Source organism: Fopius arisanus, unplaced genomic scaffold (assembly GCF_000806365.1).
Source record: "Fopius arisanus strain USDA-PBARC FA_bdor unplaced genomic scaffold, ASM80636v1 scaffold00098, whole genome shotgun sequence".
Taxonomy (NCBI): Eukaryota; Metazoa; Arthropoda; class Insecta; order Hymenoptera; family Braconidae; genus Fopius; species Fopius arisanus.
Genome location: NW_011887837.1, coordinates 216,001 through 234,429, shown reverse-complemented (window position 1 = coordinate 234,429; position 18,429 = coordinate 216,001). Strand labels below are relative to the sequence as shown.

At 39.0% G+C, this 18,429-nt stretch overlaps 5 protein-coding genes across 5 annotated transcripts; 3 read left to right on the top strand and 2 right to left on the bottom strand.

The window, feature by feature from the left end:
• The first annotated feature begins 31 nt into the window (after nt 1-31).
• Nucleotides 32-2,822, top strand: LOC105270959 (uncharacterized). Its single transcript, XM_011312215.1, has 5 exons — nt 32-618; nt 954-1,334; nt 1,450-1,728; nt 1,837-2,327; nt 2,581-2,822. Exons 1-5 carry the CDS (start codon nt 457-459, stop codon nt 2,729-2,731), a joined length of 1,464 nt encoding a protein of 487 aa, XP_011310517.1. The 5' UTR covers nt 32-456; the 3' UTR covers nt 2,732-2,822.
• Nucleotides 2,823-3,438: 616 nt separating this feature from the next.
• Nucleotides 3,439-5,358, top strand: LOC105270958 (uncharacterized). The gene is made up of 2 exons (XM_011312214.1): nt 3,439-3,705; nt 4,265-5,358. The coding sequence occupies exon 2, from the start codon at nt 4,314-4,316 to the stop codon at nt 5,178-5,180; it is 867 nt and encodes a 288-aa protein (XP_011310516.1). The 5' UTR covers nt 3,439-3,705; nt 4,265-4,313; the 3' UTR covers nt 5,181-5,358.
• Nucleotides 5,359-5,397: 39 nt separating this feature from the next.
• On the bottom strand, nt 5,398-6,989 carry LOC105270957 (cyclin-L1). Its single transcript, XM_011312213.1, has 2 exons — nt 6,643-6,989; nt 5,398-6,476 (listed from the first exon to the last, which is right to left on the bottom strand). Exons 1-2 carry the CDS (start codon nt 6,880-6,882, stop codon nt 5,514-5,516), a joined length of 1,203 nt encoding a protein of 400 aa, XP_011310515.1. The 5' UTR covers nt 6,883-6,989; the 3' UTR covers nt 5,398-5,513.
• A 457-nt stretch (nt 6,990-7,446) lies between these two features.
• Nucleotides 7,447-9,408, bottom strand: WDR79 (WD repeat domain 79). Its single transcript, XM_011312212.1, has 4 exons — nt 8,602-9,408; nt 8,263-8,495; nt 7,944-8,177; nt 7,447-7,874 (listed from the first exon to the last, which is right to left on the bottom strand). Exons 1-4 carry the CDS (start codon nt 9,285-9,287, stop codon nt 7,642-7,644), a joined length of 1,386 nt encoding a protein of 461 aa, XP_011310514.1. The 5' UTR covers nt 9,288-9,408; the 3' UTR covers nt 7,447-7,641.
• A 79-nt stretch (nt 9,409-9,487) lies between these two features.
• Nucleotides 9,488-14,193, top strand: beta'COP (coatomer subunit beta'). Its single transcript, XM_011312209.1, has 5 exons — nt 9,488-9,615; nt 9,878-10,229; nt 10,342-12,455; nt 12,940-13,206; nt 14,063-14,193. Exons 1-5 carry the CDS (start codon nt 9,613-9,615, stop codon nt 14,099-14,101), a joined length of 2,775 nt encoding a protein of 924 aa, XP_011310511.1. The 5' UTR covers nt 9,488-9,612; the 3' UTR covers nt 14,102-14,193.
• The last annotated feature ends 4,236 nt before the right edge of the window (nt 14,194-18,429 follow it).

The window sequence follows — 18,429 nt, the reverse complement described above, 5'->3', positions numbered from 1 at the left end:
GTTGTACCCAGAGGGCGACGTCTAGGGTCCCTAGAGAGTTTGCGTCGAACGTGCAGAAATCGATGAATTCGAGTCTTGCGATTTAAAATAATGATCATTCAGAAGTATGATCTTGCGCAACAATATTTCTTTCATAAAATTGTTAGTCAATAGCGAAAATTGATAGCATTAGAGGTGGTGGACGTGGCTGGTGGAGAGAGTATAAAATTATAGATTATGAAAACAAAAACAGTGAAAAGTCCCTATTGTGCGTGGGTGTCACAGCCAGCGACAGCGTCACGAAATTCACCATTTGGGTGGCACATGTGTCAGAGAGTTGTATATATCATTTCACCACTCATTCGGGCTTGTGACACAGTTGCACAGTGCTGTTCAGTATTGTTACTCCTTGCTAAAAAAAAATAATTCCACAAAATAGTCGATAAACCATATGAAATTACCAACGCATACGTTACAATGGGTAACCATGTGGGACGGAGTGCCGATAAAACAAGCAAAAAGAGTGCAGCAATGACAAATAATACAAATAATATCAAGTCAATGTCACGGAGCCCATCGGGCTCTGATATTGAGCACAATTTTGTCACGCATTTCAGACCCGTTGATAAACTCAGCAAGGTAAGTCATTTGTCATACGTATTTGTCACTCTTTACATAATGACAAATTAATAAAACCCTAATGATGAAAAAATACTATTTTCTTTCATTCCAAATTGTTGTGAGACCATTTAATGGATTGTTTCCGAGAGTTTTCAAATTTTTGGATAATTTTTATGGAGAAAAAATTATTGTTTTCTTTGTGGCATTGATAATATGTTAGATGCGCAATGAAATTAAGTTAAATTCTCCTGACAATGGGTGAACGTTAAGGATAATACGTTTTACTAATTTACAGTCTCCTTTAACAATCTCGGAATTTTTAATTATTCTACCATGTACTTTTGAATTGGCAGATCTTATCTGAACGCAATCACCACGATAATGACGGCCACGGTGTCTCAGAAGAAATATTCGTTAAATACTTGTTCCCTCATTACTCGGAGTTTGCTTCGAGGTTGTACCGATACCTTCATAAATCATCCAAGGCCACGACCAAGCACTTGGGTACTTCTGCCTTTAAACAACAAATTGAGAAACTCCTCGGTATCATGAATGACAGAACGGTATTGGATATTTACGTGAAAATGTACTCTAACACGATGGATGAAAGTGGTGAGGTAACACCTCAGGGCCTAAGGGACTTACTCATGATTTCTTATCGTTTGGCGATGGATAATGAAGGATCTACCTGTCCTTATGTGCACAAAACCATTGGTGCAGCTGTTACGTCCTGTGTAAGTTCGAGGAAATTCATTACAATAAATGAGTGTCCTCCTCAAGGAAAGAAAATTATTCGAGCGAAATGACTTTTCAATCGATGAATTTTTAACTAATGGTTTTTTTTTCCAGTTTCATGGGAAAGATGTTCTTTCCGTCTGTTTCGTAAGCAATTGGCTCTGGCAGCATTGTCCAAGAGTCGTGTATGGAGTACATCGTTACATTGTTCACGTGCTGACAACAGCATATCGTAATGGACAGGCACTTTTGTCTACTGAGGAGCTGCAACCGCACATTGGCCCAGTTACCCCTGTTCTTGAAAAAGTACTTTCATTTGAACAGGCTGATAATATGTTACCACTGAGTCAAGTCTGGCTGTTGTCTACAAGTTTGCCTTTTTGTTTCATTCAGGTATGAGATAACTATTCAATTATGCTCGATTTTTTTTCTTCTTGAAATTTCACTGTGACTAATACTTGATACAAAATATTTGAATTAATTAATTCATGACATTTTCAGACGGAGGAGTCGCCCAGCAAGGAAAGCTCAGCAGTTTTATCAGCAAAACTCTCCAGCTATCCTTGCCCGAGCCACTGGACACTTCTTTACACGAGTGATGAACACGGAGCTGGTGCAAATCGTCTCCTGCATCATATATTGGGTTACAGGGGGCCTACGGTTATATTTATTCGTGGAGAAAATGGCAACGCAGACGGAGTTACTTACTGCATATGTTCGTCAATTGAATGGCGAGAGTCCCATCTGTACTGGGGCGACGAAGACTGTATGATAATCGAGCTCCAGCCCTGCTACAGGCTCGTGGAGAAAGGCCCCAAGCTCCTGTACTTGAATACCAGCATCAGGGGATATCCCCATGGCCTTAGAGCTGGCAAGGATCCACGTAATCCCTACATCAATATAGACCAAAGCTTTGCTTCAGTTAGTTTTGGCGGTGCACCCCACAGAATCAAGAGTATCGATGCCTGGGGATGTGGGGATCGTAAATCACGGTAATGATAAAATAATTATCAACTCTACGAGAGATTTTGACATTTATTCTTTATTTATAAGTTAAATGGAATTCTTCACGCAATTTTTCTTAATCATCTGTTATCACTCATAAATAATGATAATTCCATTGTTCTTTTCATTATTAGATAACATCACACTACCTTATCACGCATATATCTTGTGCTGCGAGTGTGTAATCAAGTAAACAGATGAAGTGTGAATCATTGTAAACATTTGTTTTTCATTCTACAGAGAAAGACAGTTGGAAATTAAGAAATGGCAAGTGAAGGAAGCTGAAAGACAGCGTGTGGTTAAACTCAGTGCAGCTGACTGGCTCGATCATCCCGATCGCTATTTATTGGAACTAGCTGGTAGACCGTCCTACAACAATGCTGATAAATAATTTGTATCTTACAGTTTTGTAGACATAATTTTTCGATTTCTTTTTTCTTGTGTATATGTAAATATAATGATAGAATTATTTTTTAAATGAATGTTTTTTTGGTTCATTTTTTTCATCAATTGTCAGCTTATTTTATTGTTAGGATTCATGAAGGAAAGGAAATAAAAACCGCATGGCCTTAAGTGATAAAAATAGAATAAAGGATGAGGTAAAAACGTTATTGATATGTTATTGAAAAGAAACCACGATCCTGAGGATTTCCGCGAGATTCGGTTATTCCTGGATTGTATAAACCACATGAACAGGACACGTGATGTTCAAATGATCAAATAGTTTTTTTTTTGTTGATTCCAGGAATATTCTCCTTGAAAATTATTATCTGGCATGTTCCCTAATGATGTTACTAGAAGGACAGTGGCGCCATTGAATATCATTAGCGCCAAGCTTTTAAAAATGTGTAATTCGTTAGCCACTAAATCTCTGATAAGGATTTCATCAATGTTGATTGGTTCAATTAAAAATAGTTGGAATTAAGTTTTATATATTAAATAAATCCAAAAAAGAGACTTCATAAATGTTGAAAAGAGGGCAGCACCTCCCGACTTGTCATTAAAAATCAAATTCTATTGGTCCTCCTTTCTGCAACCTAAGATACCCTATACCAATGAACAACTTCGATACAAAACAGCCGGACAGCGTTCTTTCAAAGTCGTTTCGTTGTACCACCGTACCGTTACAGATCTGTCCGAGATCTCTTACAACAGGTTGAGTCCTGCCCTCGTCTCGGAAAATATAATTCAGTATTTATTGTGACTTCTTAAAATAATTAGCAAACCAAAGCACAAAGAACTCATTAATAGTTCCAGACTGACCTTTTCAATCTAAAGAAACAAGGAGTGACTGAGCTATAAAGAGTGAGAATACGAAGGAAAACCATTAGCCTAGTATGGACGCCTCCCCATGCTGACGCCGAGGTAAATTGCTAAAAAATCACAAATTCTTAGTTGATACCTTAAAATCACGTCAGTTGAACAGAAAATTGACAGAAATCTAATAGAAGAATAATGGAGTCGGTATCAAATGAATTTAGAGGAATAAGTTGTGTGATAATCTGTTAATACGGACACTTGAGGTAAAACGGACACCCATTAAAAATAATTCTATCATTAATTTTCAACATTGTTCTATTTTTAAACAAGGTTAATAGATAGATGAAGTATTTAGTCATTTGTCGATTGATCAACTGTCAAATGAAATTCTCCAAAAATTAATAAAAAACGTTTAAAATTAAAAACAAAAGGCTAAGAGTAATGCACATCATCGACTGGGCTTACAATTCGGATTAGCTGTGCTTCAACGATTTTTTTTATACTAATCTGATAATAATTAAATGATTTGTAACGTGGTGTTTATCATTTTAGATAGTCATTCTGTAATCGAAGAAGAACAATGTTAATTGCTATTGCGCCAAATTGAATGAAAACATGTAAATATTCTTCAGCACTTTTTTAATAATCGTACCAAATATTTCAGAAACACATGAGGAATCTACTAACAACTACAGGACCTTCAATATCATAAAATGCCTCGTACTAAGCAGCCTCGTAAACGTAATTCATCGCTGTCCCTCCAGGAGGAGAGTGACATGATGGTGAAAGACTTTCAGATGCAGGCAGACCTTCGTTGGCGCAAGGTGCAGTTTGACTTTGAGACAATGTTCAACAATTTCGATAATGACTTCGATCTACTTCTCTCGAAGATTCCCCCAGAGGTCCGTGAAATGACCCTGGGAGACTTATCAAAATTTCTAAATAAGACGGATGAGCAGGACTACGAGGACGTCTCGTCGAGCTCAGAACACGCTTCGATTCGCTACGCGCCCCCTTCAACAGTTAAATCAAAGCCTCAATCTGCAAAGAGGCAGACTGCTGTCTCAACAGACGATGGTTACATCACAGAGAGTGGCAATAGTCGTCGGACGAGAGTTTCCAAGACTGGCAATGTCGGCCGAAGCTCCAGGAAGGCGAGGAGTACGTCGAGAACGACTACTGATAGGAGCCCCAAAGTCAGTACATCTACAGACAAACGAGCAGCTTCAGCTTCTCGAGTCATTAATAAATTTATAGAACCAGAAAGCAGCCAGAAATCAGCCACTGATTTCACACCTGTCACACCCAAGGTCAAGCCCAACACTCCCATGAGTATTCTGAGACATCCCCGACAGGGCGAGATGGTACTGAGCATGCAGGGCAGCCCCATCCTGGTCTCCTCTATCGTCAAAGATCAAACAGCTAATATTAACGTGCCTCTCGGAGATGGTAAAATTATTTCCCTCCTGCCCACTGCTGGTGGACTTCGCAACTCTTTAATTCCTGCTCTAGATCCTGAAACTGTTCGCCAACTCCAGACACTCATGGGCCATCTCGAGAGAGTCATCGATATTCAGTGAATCGTTTAGATAATTTTAATTAATTGATAAATATAGAGTAATTCATGTTTTTGTATTTTAGAAGTAAGATTCTGAGGCTCTTAAGGAATTTCATGATTTGAATAGGCAGTGAAGATTGAAGTTTTGCCATTTTTTAAATGTAAGTTTTTCTGGCAATAAATATTCAATAAATTTCGTAGCTGTGGTGTTTGAATGGAAATTAATGAAGAAAAACAAATTATTTTTTAGACAAATGGATATTCATATTTATTTACAAAAAAGAGAAGACTTGCAAAAAGCCAAAAAGTCTCTTGTACAGATTAAATGATCGTAAAGCATGATTCGTTCGTGCAATCAACTGCGAGATCTTCGTCTGTATTTACGACTGCCAGAAGTACGTCGTGAGGTCTTCTTTGGTTTTCTGGATCTTCCTCGGCTGTTACTTCTCGATCGGCTGCGACTAGAATACCTCTTCTTCTTCGAGTGCTTTGTACTGGATTCTTCTCGTGTTGTAGATGATGATGTAACCACCGATGACTTGGATTTCCTAGGTGATTTAGCTCTTTCAGGGACTGCATGAGTTCCACTTCGGCTGATGAATCCCCCCCATGCGTTATGATGTTTGGGTAAGGGAGGACTGGGCGTATGTCCATCAGCCTCAGTACCCCTAGCCTTGGATCTCGCCTCTTCATACTGTCGCCTCAGCTCCTCGACTTTCTTCTCGAGCTCCTCGGGCCGAACTCTCGGGCGAGTATAAAGCCTCAGGATTTTTCGGCAGACGTCCCTGATGGAGGTCTCATCAACTTTGAACAGGGAAAACCAAGGAGGTGACGTTGGGAGGGGCAGCCTAAGCTGCCTAGCTCCAAGATAGACACAAGCACACGCCACCGTTTCAGGATGATGTCGAAGGAATACATCAGAACGTAGAGAATCGTTCATGTAGTTCCAGCACTTCTGCATGAGATCCTGGTTCTTCTCGTAACCGAGGACCTGCAGATACATAACAATTATCTTGTGGGGATGCTTGACGTGTACGCAGAAGCCCAGTTCCTTTAGAACGCGACGCTCTGCTTTAATCACTTGATTCTTCAAAGCTACGTAGTTCTGGTCCAGGATTACTGGAGTTATAGATTTTTGACTGGACATCTGTTTTATGTGATTGAAAACGTTGATCACATCTCGTATCCTTCGTGGTGCTTCCTCGATTTTACTGGCGAGACAGACGCATCCCATAGCTGTTGTCTCCATGTTATGCCTCACTAAAGATTTGCTGTAGTAAAATCTTTGGAATATCACTTGGCCCGTAGCCATTGCCACCTGAAAATATTTTATTCAAACTATAATAGAAGAAGATGGTCGCAAAAAATAAGTGAAAACCAAAACACAAATACATTGGAGGTTATGTCATCGACTGAGACGTAAACGACGTACTCAGAACATCGCCAATTATCTCGATTAACTTGTAATCATTTTTATATCTCACCTGAGGTAATTTCAAGAGAATGCCGGCGGTTTGTATGAGCTCACAACCCAGAATTCTCAAATCTGTCTCGGTTTCAGCGTCAAGACCGTCCAAGTGTGACGGGGTAGACTTGAGTTTTTCCTCTGGTAGGAGACAATTCTGAAGGGTGAGAACGATTTTACCGTAAGCTTTGGCATTTGTCGTTTGAGATTTTGTTCCAGGCGTTACGTTTTCTTTTGAACTCATTGTGCACTTATTCATTCAATGTTTTTTAGATATAAATTGTCCGACGGAGGTACGAATTTCAATAGCTAATAGTTATGCCAACTATGCCTCCGACTGCGTTGCCAAGCTAACCTCGACTGTGTACTGATGCTAGAATGCCAGATCAGGTTACCCCCACCCCCGCGATGACAAAAAACCCCATAGACTCTGTGGCGCTTTTTGGTTGGTAACAATTGTGGTCAGTGAATCATCCTGGGGGAAAAGGGTTAGGCCTCCAAATCTCTAGCGGTTCATTTAAATGGGCTAATTATAGCTCTAGATAATGATAGAATTTTTAGTCTTGGATCGAGTAAATCTGGTGCTTTTCATTCGATCGGAGCGAATGAATGGCTATTCACATAACTGAGGGGTTTGCTCGCGAATAGTTGATTTTAAAAATGTGAGATATTGTCTATGATTTTAAATGATATGGTCATTTTTGCTAATAAATGACCATGCATTTCATGTAACATCAAAAAAATCATTTTTTTTAATAAAAAGGACTACTCGATTAAGAGCGAATGGATTACGTTAAGTATTTTTCTTACGGAAAAATATTTCAAGCCCACAATTTTCACATTCCAAAGAAAATACTCTGTTTATTTAGCCGAATTCTTTCTTTTTTTGGATATTCAAATGAATATTATTCGAGTAATTTAGTGGAATCTGTAAATTAATTTAATTCTTGCCAACCTTGACTCAATATTGTGCCGAGATTGGACCGACATCAACGCTGCAGTCAGTGTCATTAATCAGTCACGATTTGTCTATTCCAAATCCACAATACCACAATCGAACGCTATTGTCTCTAATCACAAGATCTTCTTCACACAATCTTTGTCCCGAGCTCGTTGCCATTATTGGCAGGCATTTATGTACATTGACACCATTTACACAATCACCGGAGAGTGAAATTCTCCAGGAGGGTTGAATTTCGCTGCAATTAATTTCCGACGTTTTCCAGACGTTTACGACACCATTGGTTCCACCTGCAAAATAATTTTTTTTATTTTTCTGGGAAACTGATTGCTAAGATAATTAAGAAAGTTAGTATTGACCTGAGATAACGTCATTGCCATCCGGCGAAGAGGAAAATTGAATTCTCTGATTTGTATTTGACCGACGTCCCTCCAACGAATAGAGAATAATCCCCGGATTTCGAAGATCCCAACAAACAAATTCATCATTACGACGAACTGCTGCATATAATTTCGTACCACAGGGACTGAATTCCACTTGAGTCACTCCACTGCTTGCTTTGAAGGAACAAAGTGGCCCATTGTTGTACAGACCTAAGACAATTATACAAAATGCAAATTTCCGTATGAGACAGCTGACTTGTCGCTTTTCACGTATTTATTTGTTTATTATATTCACCTATGCATTTGGAGTACGTTCCAAACGCGAGGAGTCCCGGCATCTTAGGATTTTCTCTAATACAGGAGACGATGCCAGTGACATTTGGAAAGTCATGTTTGAGAAAAATGTCTTCAATTTGTCTTCCAGGACGATTAGTGTCAAATGATCGGAGGGCGCCTTTAAAGCCAGCCCAAACCGTCTGGCCGTGATCAGAGAATTGAACACTAATTGCTGCTTCCACCTCGTCAACTCTGGAGAATGAGATGATGAAATCAATGAAATTTCTTCAATAGTATCTATTATGTATAAGAGAGATACATAACGTGTTGGAATAAATTAATTTTCAGACGTTCTTACTGATTATAAGCTCGATAAGTAGCTCTCAACTGTCCAGTGAAGGCATCCCAAAGATGAATGGGAGTCTCTTTGCTGGTGCTAATAAAACAACAGGTTTCTGGCTGCCAGGAGTTCATCAATGGGTACCACGAGCAGTCATAAACAATTCCACCCTCTTTAATACTAAAGACTGGCTTCAGTGAAGATAGTGAATCCTGCGGAAATTTTCCAGAGTACAAAATTGTGGGCAGTTCATAAACCCTGAGTCTGAAATCCTCAGCAGGTACCAGAAGGCAAGTACCATCTGGCGACCACAAACAACCTTTCGTGAAATTCTCACAGTTAGCATTAGGTTCATACTCTTCAGTAGCTGAGCACAAAAGGATAGGAGAAATACTCCAATTATATTTGAAAATCTGATCTTCATTCTCCTCAGTCTTTGAGCTCAAATTCTGGGTGTCATCCTCTAAAGAATTCTTATCGACTTCTTGGGATATCTCATTCGTTTCCCGTGTTTCTATCTGCATTTCCTTTTGATCTAATGTCAATTCATTCATTTGTTGTGTAACTGTTGATTCTTTTATGGCAATCTCACCGACCATTGAAGCAGATTCAGGGATTATTGGATCTATCTCTTCTGCACGGTTTTCTTCATGTTCTTGATGGTTCTTTATTGGATCGGAGATCGTAGATGCTGTTTCCTCCATTGTGAATCTAATTTAGAATACTTGCACTCTTTTTATTTACAAACAAATGATTTTGGAGCACGTCTCATTGTTTACACCGGCAGATGTTGGTTAGAAGTTCGTTTGATCAACCGAGAAAACTCATGTGGTAAGTGGAAATGTTTTTTTCCTTTTTGAATTTATTATTGGATGCGCGCGCCTCTGACACTGTCTCCCTCAAGCTCATCAGCCACGTCCACGTCCTAACTTCATGGCAGCGGTTTCTTGTTTGGATCTGGAAGCTGGATTTTATACGAATTTATATTAATAATTAACAACAAGATCTACACGAGCACGGAATTTTAAAATGGTGAGTGACTAGTTTTACGAACACTCGTATAAGTCGACAATAAACTTGGTAATTATTCTTGACAGTATAAACAAAAAACACTTGGTTGGGTTAAGTCTGATGACGTTCACAGGCGGAGCATACCAACCCACACCACACGTCAAAATTGCATCAACATCTGATCACCAATTAATCATCCTTAATTAACATTACCATCCCATTAATCCCCAATAATTGGTTCCCGTCTATTGAGATGAAAGGTTAATCAATGGAATTATTTCAGCCTCTACGTTTGGATATAAAGCGTAGACTGACCGCAAGGTCTGACAGAGTGAAAAGTGTGGACCTCCACCCAACAGAACCATGGATGCTCTGCTCCTTATATCAGGGAAATGTCAACATCTGGAATCACGAGAGTCAGACCCTCGTGAAGACATTCGAGGTATGCGATTTGCCAGTGAGAGCTGCCAAATTCGTACCCCGGAAAAATTGGGTCGTGACTGGATCTGATGATATGCATGTACGAGTTTTTAATTATAATACTCTGGAAAGGGTGCACTCCTTTGAGGCTCACAGTGATTACGTCAGATGTATCGCAGTACATCCTACTCAGCCTTTCATACTAACCAGCAGTGGTAAGATTCTTTAAATTTATTCCCTCTAATCTCCTAAATTTGGTGGTTAGAATCAATAAAATCGTAGAACCACTGCAGATTATTCAAATCCAAATTTTCATCATTTTTCTAGACGACATGTTAATTAAGCTATGGAACTGGGAAAAATCTTGGCGAGGACAGCAGGTCTTTGAAGGTCACACCCACTACGTTATGCAGATTGTTTTCAACCCAAAGGACAACAACACATTCGCAAGTGCCTCCCTGGACAGAACAGTTAAAGTTTGGCAGTTGGGCTCATCCACTGCAAATTTCACTCTCGAGGGTCACGAGAAGGGAGTTAACTGTGTGGACTACTATCACGGAGGAGATAAACCGTACTTGATATCTGGAGCTGACGATAGGTACGTTAAGATCTGGGATTATCAGAATAAAACGTGTGTTCAGACCCTGGAGGGGCACACGCAGAATATCTCAGCTGTGTGTTTCCATCCTGAACTTCCAATCGTCCTCACTGGCTCAGAGGATGGAACTGTGAGAATCTGGCACGCAGGAACGTACAGATTGGAGTCTTCGTTGAATTATGGATTCGAACGTGTATGGACCATTGCGAGCATGAAGGGCTCGAATAATGTGGCCATTGGATATGACGAGGGAAGCGTTATGATTAAAGTAGGAAGGGAGGAACCAGCAGTATCCATGGACTCCATGGGTGGAAAGATTGTTTGGGCTAAGCACAGTGAAATTCAACAGGTAAACCTTAAAGCCCTTGGAGAAGAGGCACAGGATGGCGAACGCCTTCCGTTAGCTGTCAAAGACATGGGCGCCTGTGAAATCTACCCCCAGACAATTCAGCACAATCCTAATGGTCGTTTTCTCGTGGTGTGCGGTGACGGAGAGTACATAATTTACACCTCAATGGCGCTCCGCAATAAGGCCTTCGGTCAAGCTCTCGAATTCGTCTGGGCCTCTGATTCCTCTCAATACGCTGTCCGAGAGAGTTCCTCAGTCGTTAAAGTCTTTAAGAACTTCAAGGAGAAGAAAGTCTTAAAACCTGATTTCGGAGTCGACGGTATCTTTGGTGGATTTCTCCTGGGCGTCTCCTCAGTCTCTGGTCTCTCCTTCTTTGACTGGGATACGTTGAAACTGGTCAGGAGGATCGATATCCAATCTACTCACGTCTACTGGGCAGAAAATGCTTCTTTGATAGCCCTGGCAACAGCTGATCAGTACTTTATCCTGAAATATCACGCTGAAGTCGTTGCTAATGCTCCTGAGAATGCTGAGGACATTGAGGATGCATTTGAAATGGTCGCAGATATGTCTGAGGTTGTCAAGACAGGCTTGTGGGTGGGCGATTGCTTTATCTACACGAATAGCGTCAACAGGATCAATTATTTCGTGGGTGGTGAGGTCGTGACAATATCCCACCTCGACAGACCAATGTACCTTCTGGGATACGTCCCCAGGGACAACCGACTGTACCTCTGCGACAAGGAACTGGCAATCGTCTCGTACTCACTCCTCCTATCTGTCCTGGAGTACCAGACAGCCGTCATGAGGAAGGACTTTGAGACAGCAGACAGGGTCCTCCCCACAGTTCCAAAAGAGCACAGAACTCGTGTTGCTCATTTCCTGGAGAAACAAGGCTTTAAAAAACAGGCGCTCGATGTATCCACAGACCCTGAGCACAGATTTGAGCTCGCACTTGCCCTTGGAAATCTCGAGATTGCGCACAGTTTGGCAAAGGAAGCCAATAGTCAACAGAAATGGAGGCAGTTGGCCTCTTTGGCTACTCAGAAGGGAAAGCTCACCCTTGCACAAGAGTGTCTGCATCAGGCACAAGATTTTGGTGGACTCCTTCTGTTGGCTACTAGCACTGGCAATGCTGGGATGATTGAGAAGCTGGGAGAGGCTGCTGACGATGGGGGAAAGAACAATATTTCATTTCTTTCCAATTTCTTATTGGGAGATGTGGACAAGTGTCTGGATATCCTCGTGAACACTGACAGGATACCGGAGGCCGCATTCTTTGCCAGAGCGTATGCCCCCAGCAAAATCTCTTATGTTGTCAAACTGTGGAAGGAAAAACTCTCTGCTGTCAGTGAGAAGGCAGGACAAAGTCTTGCTGATCCTGAACAGTATGAGAACTTGTTTCCTGGGTACAGGGAATCCCTCAAGGTCGAGCAGTTCCTGAGGGCCGAGGGCAAGAGAAGAATACCAGCTGCGGAATTTTCAGCTGTTAAGGTAATTCACTATTTCGTGTTAACCAAATGAGACCATCATTTTGATTAATGTGATTAATTCGTAAATTATAATAGTTAATAGGTGTGTAGATCAATGAATAATTTAACAATTGATTTTCACTCAATCATCAGATGAAAAAATTTTTTCTTGGTCGTTCTTTTTATGATTGCTTTTATGGTCGTCATATTACACAGGGTTTATGATCTAGAGCTGTCGTTTATTATAGTGATCGTTTGAGACTTAGACCGCGATATTTATGTTGCTTGAATCGTCAAGCCATGACTAATCGATTGCTCAGTGCTATCGGACTGGTCCACGTTCTTATGGGCCTTCTCATCATTCATTTGTATTTTTATGAGGCTCAGTCACTCATTTTTCTAAATGATGGCTTTTTCATTTGACAAAAAACTTGAGACGTTCAATGCAATTATGTTTTATCACTTTACCAATGAATAATAATTTTGAGAAAAATCTTGGATTATAGCCAAATATCGAGAGAAAACCTCTGGAAGAAATGCTAGCGGCAGAGCAAGCCGGACAGTTCCATCCAAGTGACAGTGAGAATTTTGCAGAGCAGGATGAATCAGACAAATTAGCCAACAGATTACAAGACCTTGGGCTTGGAAAATCACTTGCACCCGAGTCCCACAAAGCCCAGATCTTGATTGTACCAAAAACCAGTCAATCAGGGCTCCTGGACGACGACGATCTCGATTTAGATCTGGATCTCGATGAAAACATCGACACAACTGTGAGTTTGAAAAATATGCAAATAATAGGTCGTACAGCATTCGATCCCTTGAATCAATAAAGCGCATTAGAGGAAGCTAATTAGTGATTAGCTCGTCCACAATGTAATTCTAGACTGGCTATTGTGTTTCCAAAATAAACGGGAGGCGGTACTGAGCATGTATTTTCCCCTTGTCCTGGGGAGATCGAAACAGTGCAATATGAGTGGAATCACTTTTTTTTTCGTTATGACTTATGCACTCAGCAAGTGATACCCCAGCGAAATAAAATTACTACTTAATATTTGGGCTTTATTAACAGTTCTGGCTCGATTTTCTAAATCTCAAGAAGATCAAAGTGCTTTCCATTGGCGGCTTTATTTGAACAATTTATATTATTTATATCTTGATTATCTGTTTAATGTGGAATTGTCAGAGAAGATTTGGAAAATTAAATCAAAAGAAATAATAACGTTCACTTTCTTCTCCAGTATGAAAGGAAAGAAGAAAAAATCTTATCGACAAAATACATAAAAGTAGAATTTTGAGTCGCCCATGAACCGACGGGATATGTTATGAAAACAAGGCTGTAAACAAAATACACCGTGACTACTGTCGAGTAAATATCCCCAGGGGGGATTTGCAAAAGCACTCGAAAAGGCCATCGCAGTATTTCTGGTACAGTCCATTTGTATCGATTACACAGTCTCCTGCTAATGATCCATACTTCATTCCATATTGTATTCATTACCCATTGATTCCAAAAAGGAAAAGAAATTGATTTTAAGAATTTTTCTAATTAATATTTCTAGATAAGCTCAATAAACAAAATTAATTGTCAGAAAGAGAGTAATAATTATGATTTAATTGTGATTACAGGATGTTAATCTGGATGATGATCTACTGGCCGAAGATTAGAACGATTGAAAATAAAGTGGATTTATTGTTCGGTCGGTCGCCAGCCATTCCCCAACACTATTATATATTTTCCATCGATTTGAGTATTAAAAGTGATGAGGAGGGAGACTTTTTCAATTGATACCTTGATTTCATATGATTTCAATTCACATGGAAACATCAATAAAAATTAAATATATTGTTAATATAAATAAATGTGGACGCGTGCAATGTCCAAAATTTCTTTTTAGTTTATTTCTTCATTAAATTTTTTCATTGTTTTGAAATAATTGACATGTTGACATTTCAATTTCTAAACAAGTTATTATAAACATAGAAAATTAGTTGAATTCCAAATGAATTATAATTCAGTATTTTTATTTTTTATTTGATATTCAGTGATTATTATTTTTATGATGATAAATGTCGTAAAGGTCGCAGAAAAAAGCACATGTTGACGATTTATTTTTTCCAAGTTATGTAACTCAGGAGTGATACATATGTAAATGATACTTCCAAATATTTTCCGGGGATCTGGCTTTCGTCAAAATGTCAAAATCCGTTTTTCCCGCGCTTCCTTACCAGCTGCTGAAGTGGTTCACACACATTTGTAGCTGTAGGTATGCAATGTGACACCTTACATGCACCAATTTCCGCTACAAACAATCCCCAAGAGCCATTGGAGCTGATTGAAAGAATAAATCGATCTAATCAACGATCTGTTAACAAAAAAAATCGTTCAACACTAATCAGAGATATTCCTCGAAAACTATTCTAGGGATTAAATCCCCTTGGCGCCCTTTACTCCTTCTTCACTTCATTTATCCATAATATAAAAATATATGTGTATTTTTGGATTAGGATAATTTTCGGGAGGTTTGAAAAGTGTTTCACTATCAACCGTTTACATGTGTGAATCCCTGAAGAGTCATTGAGCGAGACCAGGAGTAATAGACCGCACAGTGGATACATAAATATATCCATGAAAGTGGTGAGTAAAGAAGAAAAAGAAAGAACGAGAAAATGAATAAAACAATTAAAAAATAAAAAAAAAGATAAGATGGTTTTGTGGCTCACTCAGCAGTTGGAGATTCTGCTCTGTGGCACGTGTACATTAATCATCGAATCTACTGCACACATTATTATAGAGAAGTTCCGAGTTCTGACGGTGAGTCACAACGATTCAAATGACTTTAGGTCATTTATCCGAGATTTTGATGAACGCCGGTAATTCAATACCCGAGTTAACATTTCCTTGAGTTAATTATGGACTTGTAGAGTTAAAAATTTCAATAAATTCCATTAATTTTGTTATTTCAAGTTACGCAGGCGAATATACAAACCTGAGATCGTGCTGTTATTTTCATAATTGATTAATGGATAGCTTATATTACTTTTTCAGGAATTGGCGTGAGTGGTTGGAAAGATAGATAGATAGATAATTTTATTTCTCCGATGTTACAAAGGTTTTTTGTTTGACATCTTCATTAGCTTCCTCCTCTCATTCGTAGTATAAATAAATACACAGCGTAATTGCACCATATACTTAATTAATCAGTCAATTGATTACTGGAAATATATTTCCAGTGATTTTTCAGTAAGGAGAAAAAAACCAAATATTTCTCTCTAATTTCAAAAGCCAAAGGTTTATCATGGCATTGTTTAACGCCCACGCAATTTCAATGTCAATAGCCATAAAAATAAATGACAAATGAGATAAAAAATGGTAGGGAAGAAATGTCTGTAGGGAGAATAAAAGCCGTAATGTTGGGTTGGTGTCCGCCCGCTTCGAAAAATCCAGAAATAGATGCGTTGACACTCGACTACAAATTACCCGCGTCATTGCGCTCGAACCCGACGCACAAAATGCACAATTCCTCTCCTTCCCCTAGGGAAACAAAAATCTCGGGTGAAAATAAAAATGATAGCTATGTGGAGCGTTTAGAGTTAGGAAATCTCGTCATTAACTTAACTTAATTCCTGGTGACACTGTGAAATGGGGTAATACGACGACGAACGAATAGTCGAGCGTGTAAATGATTCCGGTGACGATGTTTCAGGGCGATATAATTTATTATTTTTCAACGCGAATGTGTTACTTTGATGTTCGGCAACAATTTGTGGCCGCTGGACAAGTCACTAACATTTAACTTTTATGTTAATCTCTGTTTCATCGTGAGAAATAAATAATAACGAATAAAAATAATTCTCCCTTCACGTCATCTCATTTCGAGTGAATGAATGGCATATCGCGGATAATCGCTGTTTCTTCTTTTACGTAAATATTTATTTATTTACTCTTTCAACTCCATTTTCAATTTCGCTGATAATTTGATAATAATGATTTCTATTCATTCTTAGTAAATTCTCACAGTGGAGGAAGTGTCAGTACGAAATTCGTAGAGATTCGTAGGGAAAAATAAAGTCATTTATTTTATTCTTATAGGTATAGACGTGGATTATAAAATATCCCTGACTCTTGTACGCGTTATTTAGCTCGGTCCCAGTTATTTATGTCCGATTTTACGTCCCGCGCGAGTTGGACCACAAAAGAAAATAAAATATGAGAAAAAAAGTGGAGAACAGTGAGTGCCCTGTATCCATAAGTCCACCAAGAGTTGATGTGAACATCGAACAGTGGAATACTTGCTTTGAAGGTGGCTTTCAAGATATATTACTCCGAAACATTCCTTTCTGCTCCCTGATCGATTATGCTTTTGTCAAGACAAGGAAATATTTAAAAGGTTTTATCTTAATTTCTAGATAATAAACTATGATTTGGCCATTCATATTTTAGTAAATCTGTTTTTTGGTTTTTACCTGTGATTCTGCAAATCCTCGAGAACCAGATGATCTCAATAATGGCAATCCTAAAAACTTAGAAAATTAAAGAATTGTCATCAGATATCCGGGGACGTGTGAGTCCTCAGCTGTCCCACATCATTTAAACTTCTCTGTAGCATATGTTTTACGCACTTTCCTCTCGTTCGAGCCACTTCTTGAGTCCGCGTTTCTAATTCTGTTCCTCTATACCCCATCGACCCACTCTTCCATCCTTCAAACGTTTCCCTATCAATCCGCAGAATCCCATAAAAAAAACCCCAAATAGTCGACCTGTTCCCTACTCCAATTTTCCACGAATATTAATCAAATTATGAAATTGGGAGATATCGAAATTTGCTTCGGGACCGCTTTTGCAGAGTGAAATGAGAGTTTAAAAAAAGACATCTACAAAAATTTCGATATCTCTTTTATATTTCAAGATATTTAGGGAAGCTACTTCTTCGCTACGGAATTTTATAAATTGGCGAAGGGAAAATGAGAAAATGAGCGAGTTTGGCTGATTTGGAGAAAGTCTCGGTTAGGTTTGAGCACCACGGGTGTGGGTGGAGTCGAAAAAGGTTTTCCACACCCCTCGCATGAAAAACCACCTGATCCTATCCCTGAATGCACCCCCAGACGTTCCAGGACTCCATCGCCCTTATAAACTTTATTATTTCATTTAATTCACCATTTTTTTAATTCCACTCCATCTTTCCTTATCATTTATTTACGCTCTGTGCGACGTAAATAAACAAAGCTCCTTTGGATCATCCGCGTAATGTTTCGTAATAACTCAGTGATAGATCTGCGCATTAATTTATCTGTCTCACGTGCGAAATCACCGGTACATTCTCATTTTCCAAGTTGTAGTAAACAAAATTTCTCAATGTATTTTATAATCTTGGGATGATTTGTGTGGGGGGATTAATCTCGTTATTTCTGTTTGATGATTTCTTGGGGAGGATCAGTTTGTTTTCGCCAATGGCTGTGGGTGGATATGTGTAATGGGTTTAATGCATTGTGTAATTTTTTTTTTATGACAAGCCAAATTTGTTGATAATCGGCGGATTTATGGGTCGCTATTAATTATCTGGATGAAATAGCTTATCCTCCATTTCTTATTTCCAAAATTCTCGTGTCAGTATTCTAATTTGTCTGTGACCAGAAGGAACCTTGTTTTTGCTGAGATATTTACAAAACAATTTTCATTAAATAAAAAAAAATGTTTTTTATGAAATCTTGTTCACAGATTATTTATGAGAGAAAGTGAGATGTTTCTTCGGAACTTCGAGATAGAATGGTAAACTGGCCTCCGGACGAAATCCGTTTAAATTATTTAATCTCTCTGGCCCTGAAATTATCTCGATAATGAGTAATGCTAGGGGGAAGATAACAAAAGAACTTTTTTACCGATGAACAAATCCTCGATAATATATATTGAACTTTCTTTGCCTTTCAAATATTTGCAGAATTAATAAAACTCTCCATTCTCCATTAACTTAACTTTCTCAGACCAATTTGGGGAA

Coding starts and splice junctions, on each gene's coding strand:
- LOC105270959 (XM_011312215.1), top strand. CDS start 457: ATGGGTAACCATGTGGGACGGAGTGCCGATAAAACAAGCAAAAAGAGT. Junction 1,335..1,449: donor GTGCAGCTGTTACGTCCTGT/GTAAGTTCGAGG, acceptor TTTTTTTTCCAG/TTTCATGGGAAAGATGTTCT. Junction 2,328..2,580: donor TGTGGGGATCGTAAATCACG/GTAATGATAAAA, acceptor TTCATTCTACAG/AGAAAGACAGTTGGAAATTA.
- LOC105270958 (XM_011312214.1), top strand. CDS start 4,314: ATGCCTCGTACTAAGCAGCCTCGTAAACGTAATTCATCGCTGTCCCTC.
- LOC105270957 (XM_011312213.1), bottom strand. CDS start 6,882: ATGAATAAGTGCACAATGAGTTCAAAAGAAAACGTAACGCCTGGAACA. Junction 6,477..6,642: donor TTCTCTTGAAATTACCTCAG/GTGAGATATAAA, acceptor AAATATTTTCAG/GTGGCAATGGCTACGGGCCA.
- WDR79 (XM_011312212.1), bottom strand. CDS start 9,287: ATGGAGGAAACAGCATCTACGATCTCCGATCCAATAAAGAACCATCAA. Junction 8,178..8,262: donor AACGTACTCCAAATGCATAG/GTGAATATAATA, acceptor TAATTGTCTTAG/GTCTGTACAACAATGGGCCA. Junction 7,875..7,943: donor TGGCAATGACGTTATCTCAG/GTCAATACTAAC, acceptor ATTATTTTGCAG/GTGGAACCAATGGTGTCGTA.
- beta'COP (XM_011312209.1), top strand. Junction 10,230..10,341: donor TTTCATACTAACCAGCAGTG/GTAAGATTCTTT, acceptor TCATTTTTCTAG/ACGACATGTTAATTAAGCTA. Junction 12,456..12,939: donor CGGAATTTTCAGCTGTTAAG/GTAATTCACTAT, acceptor CTTGGATTATAG/CCAAATATCGAGAGAAAACC.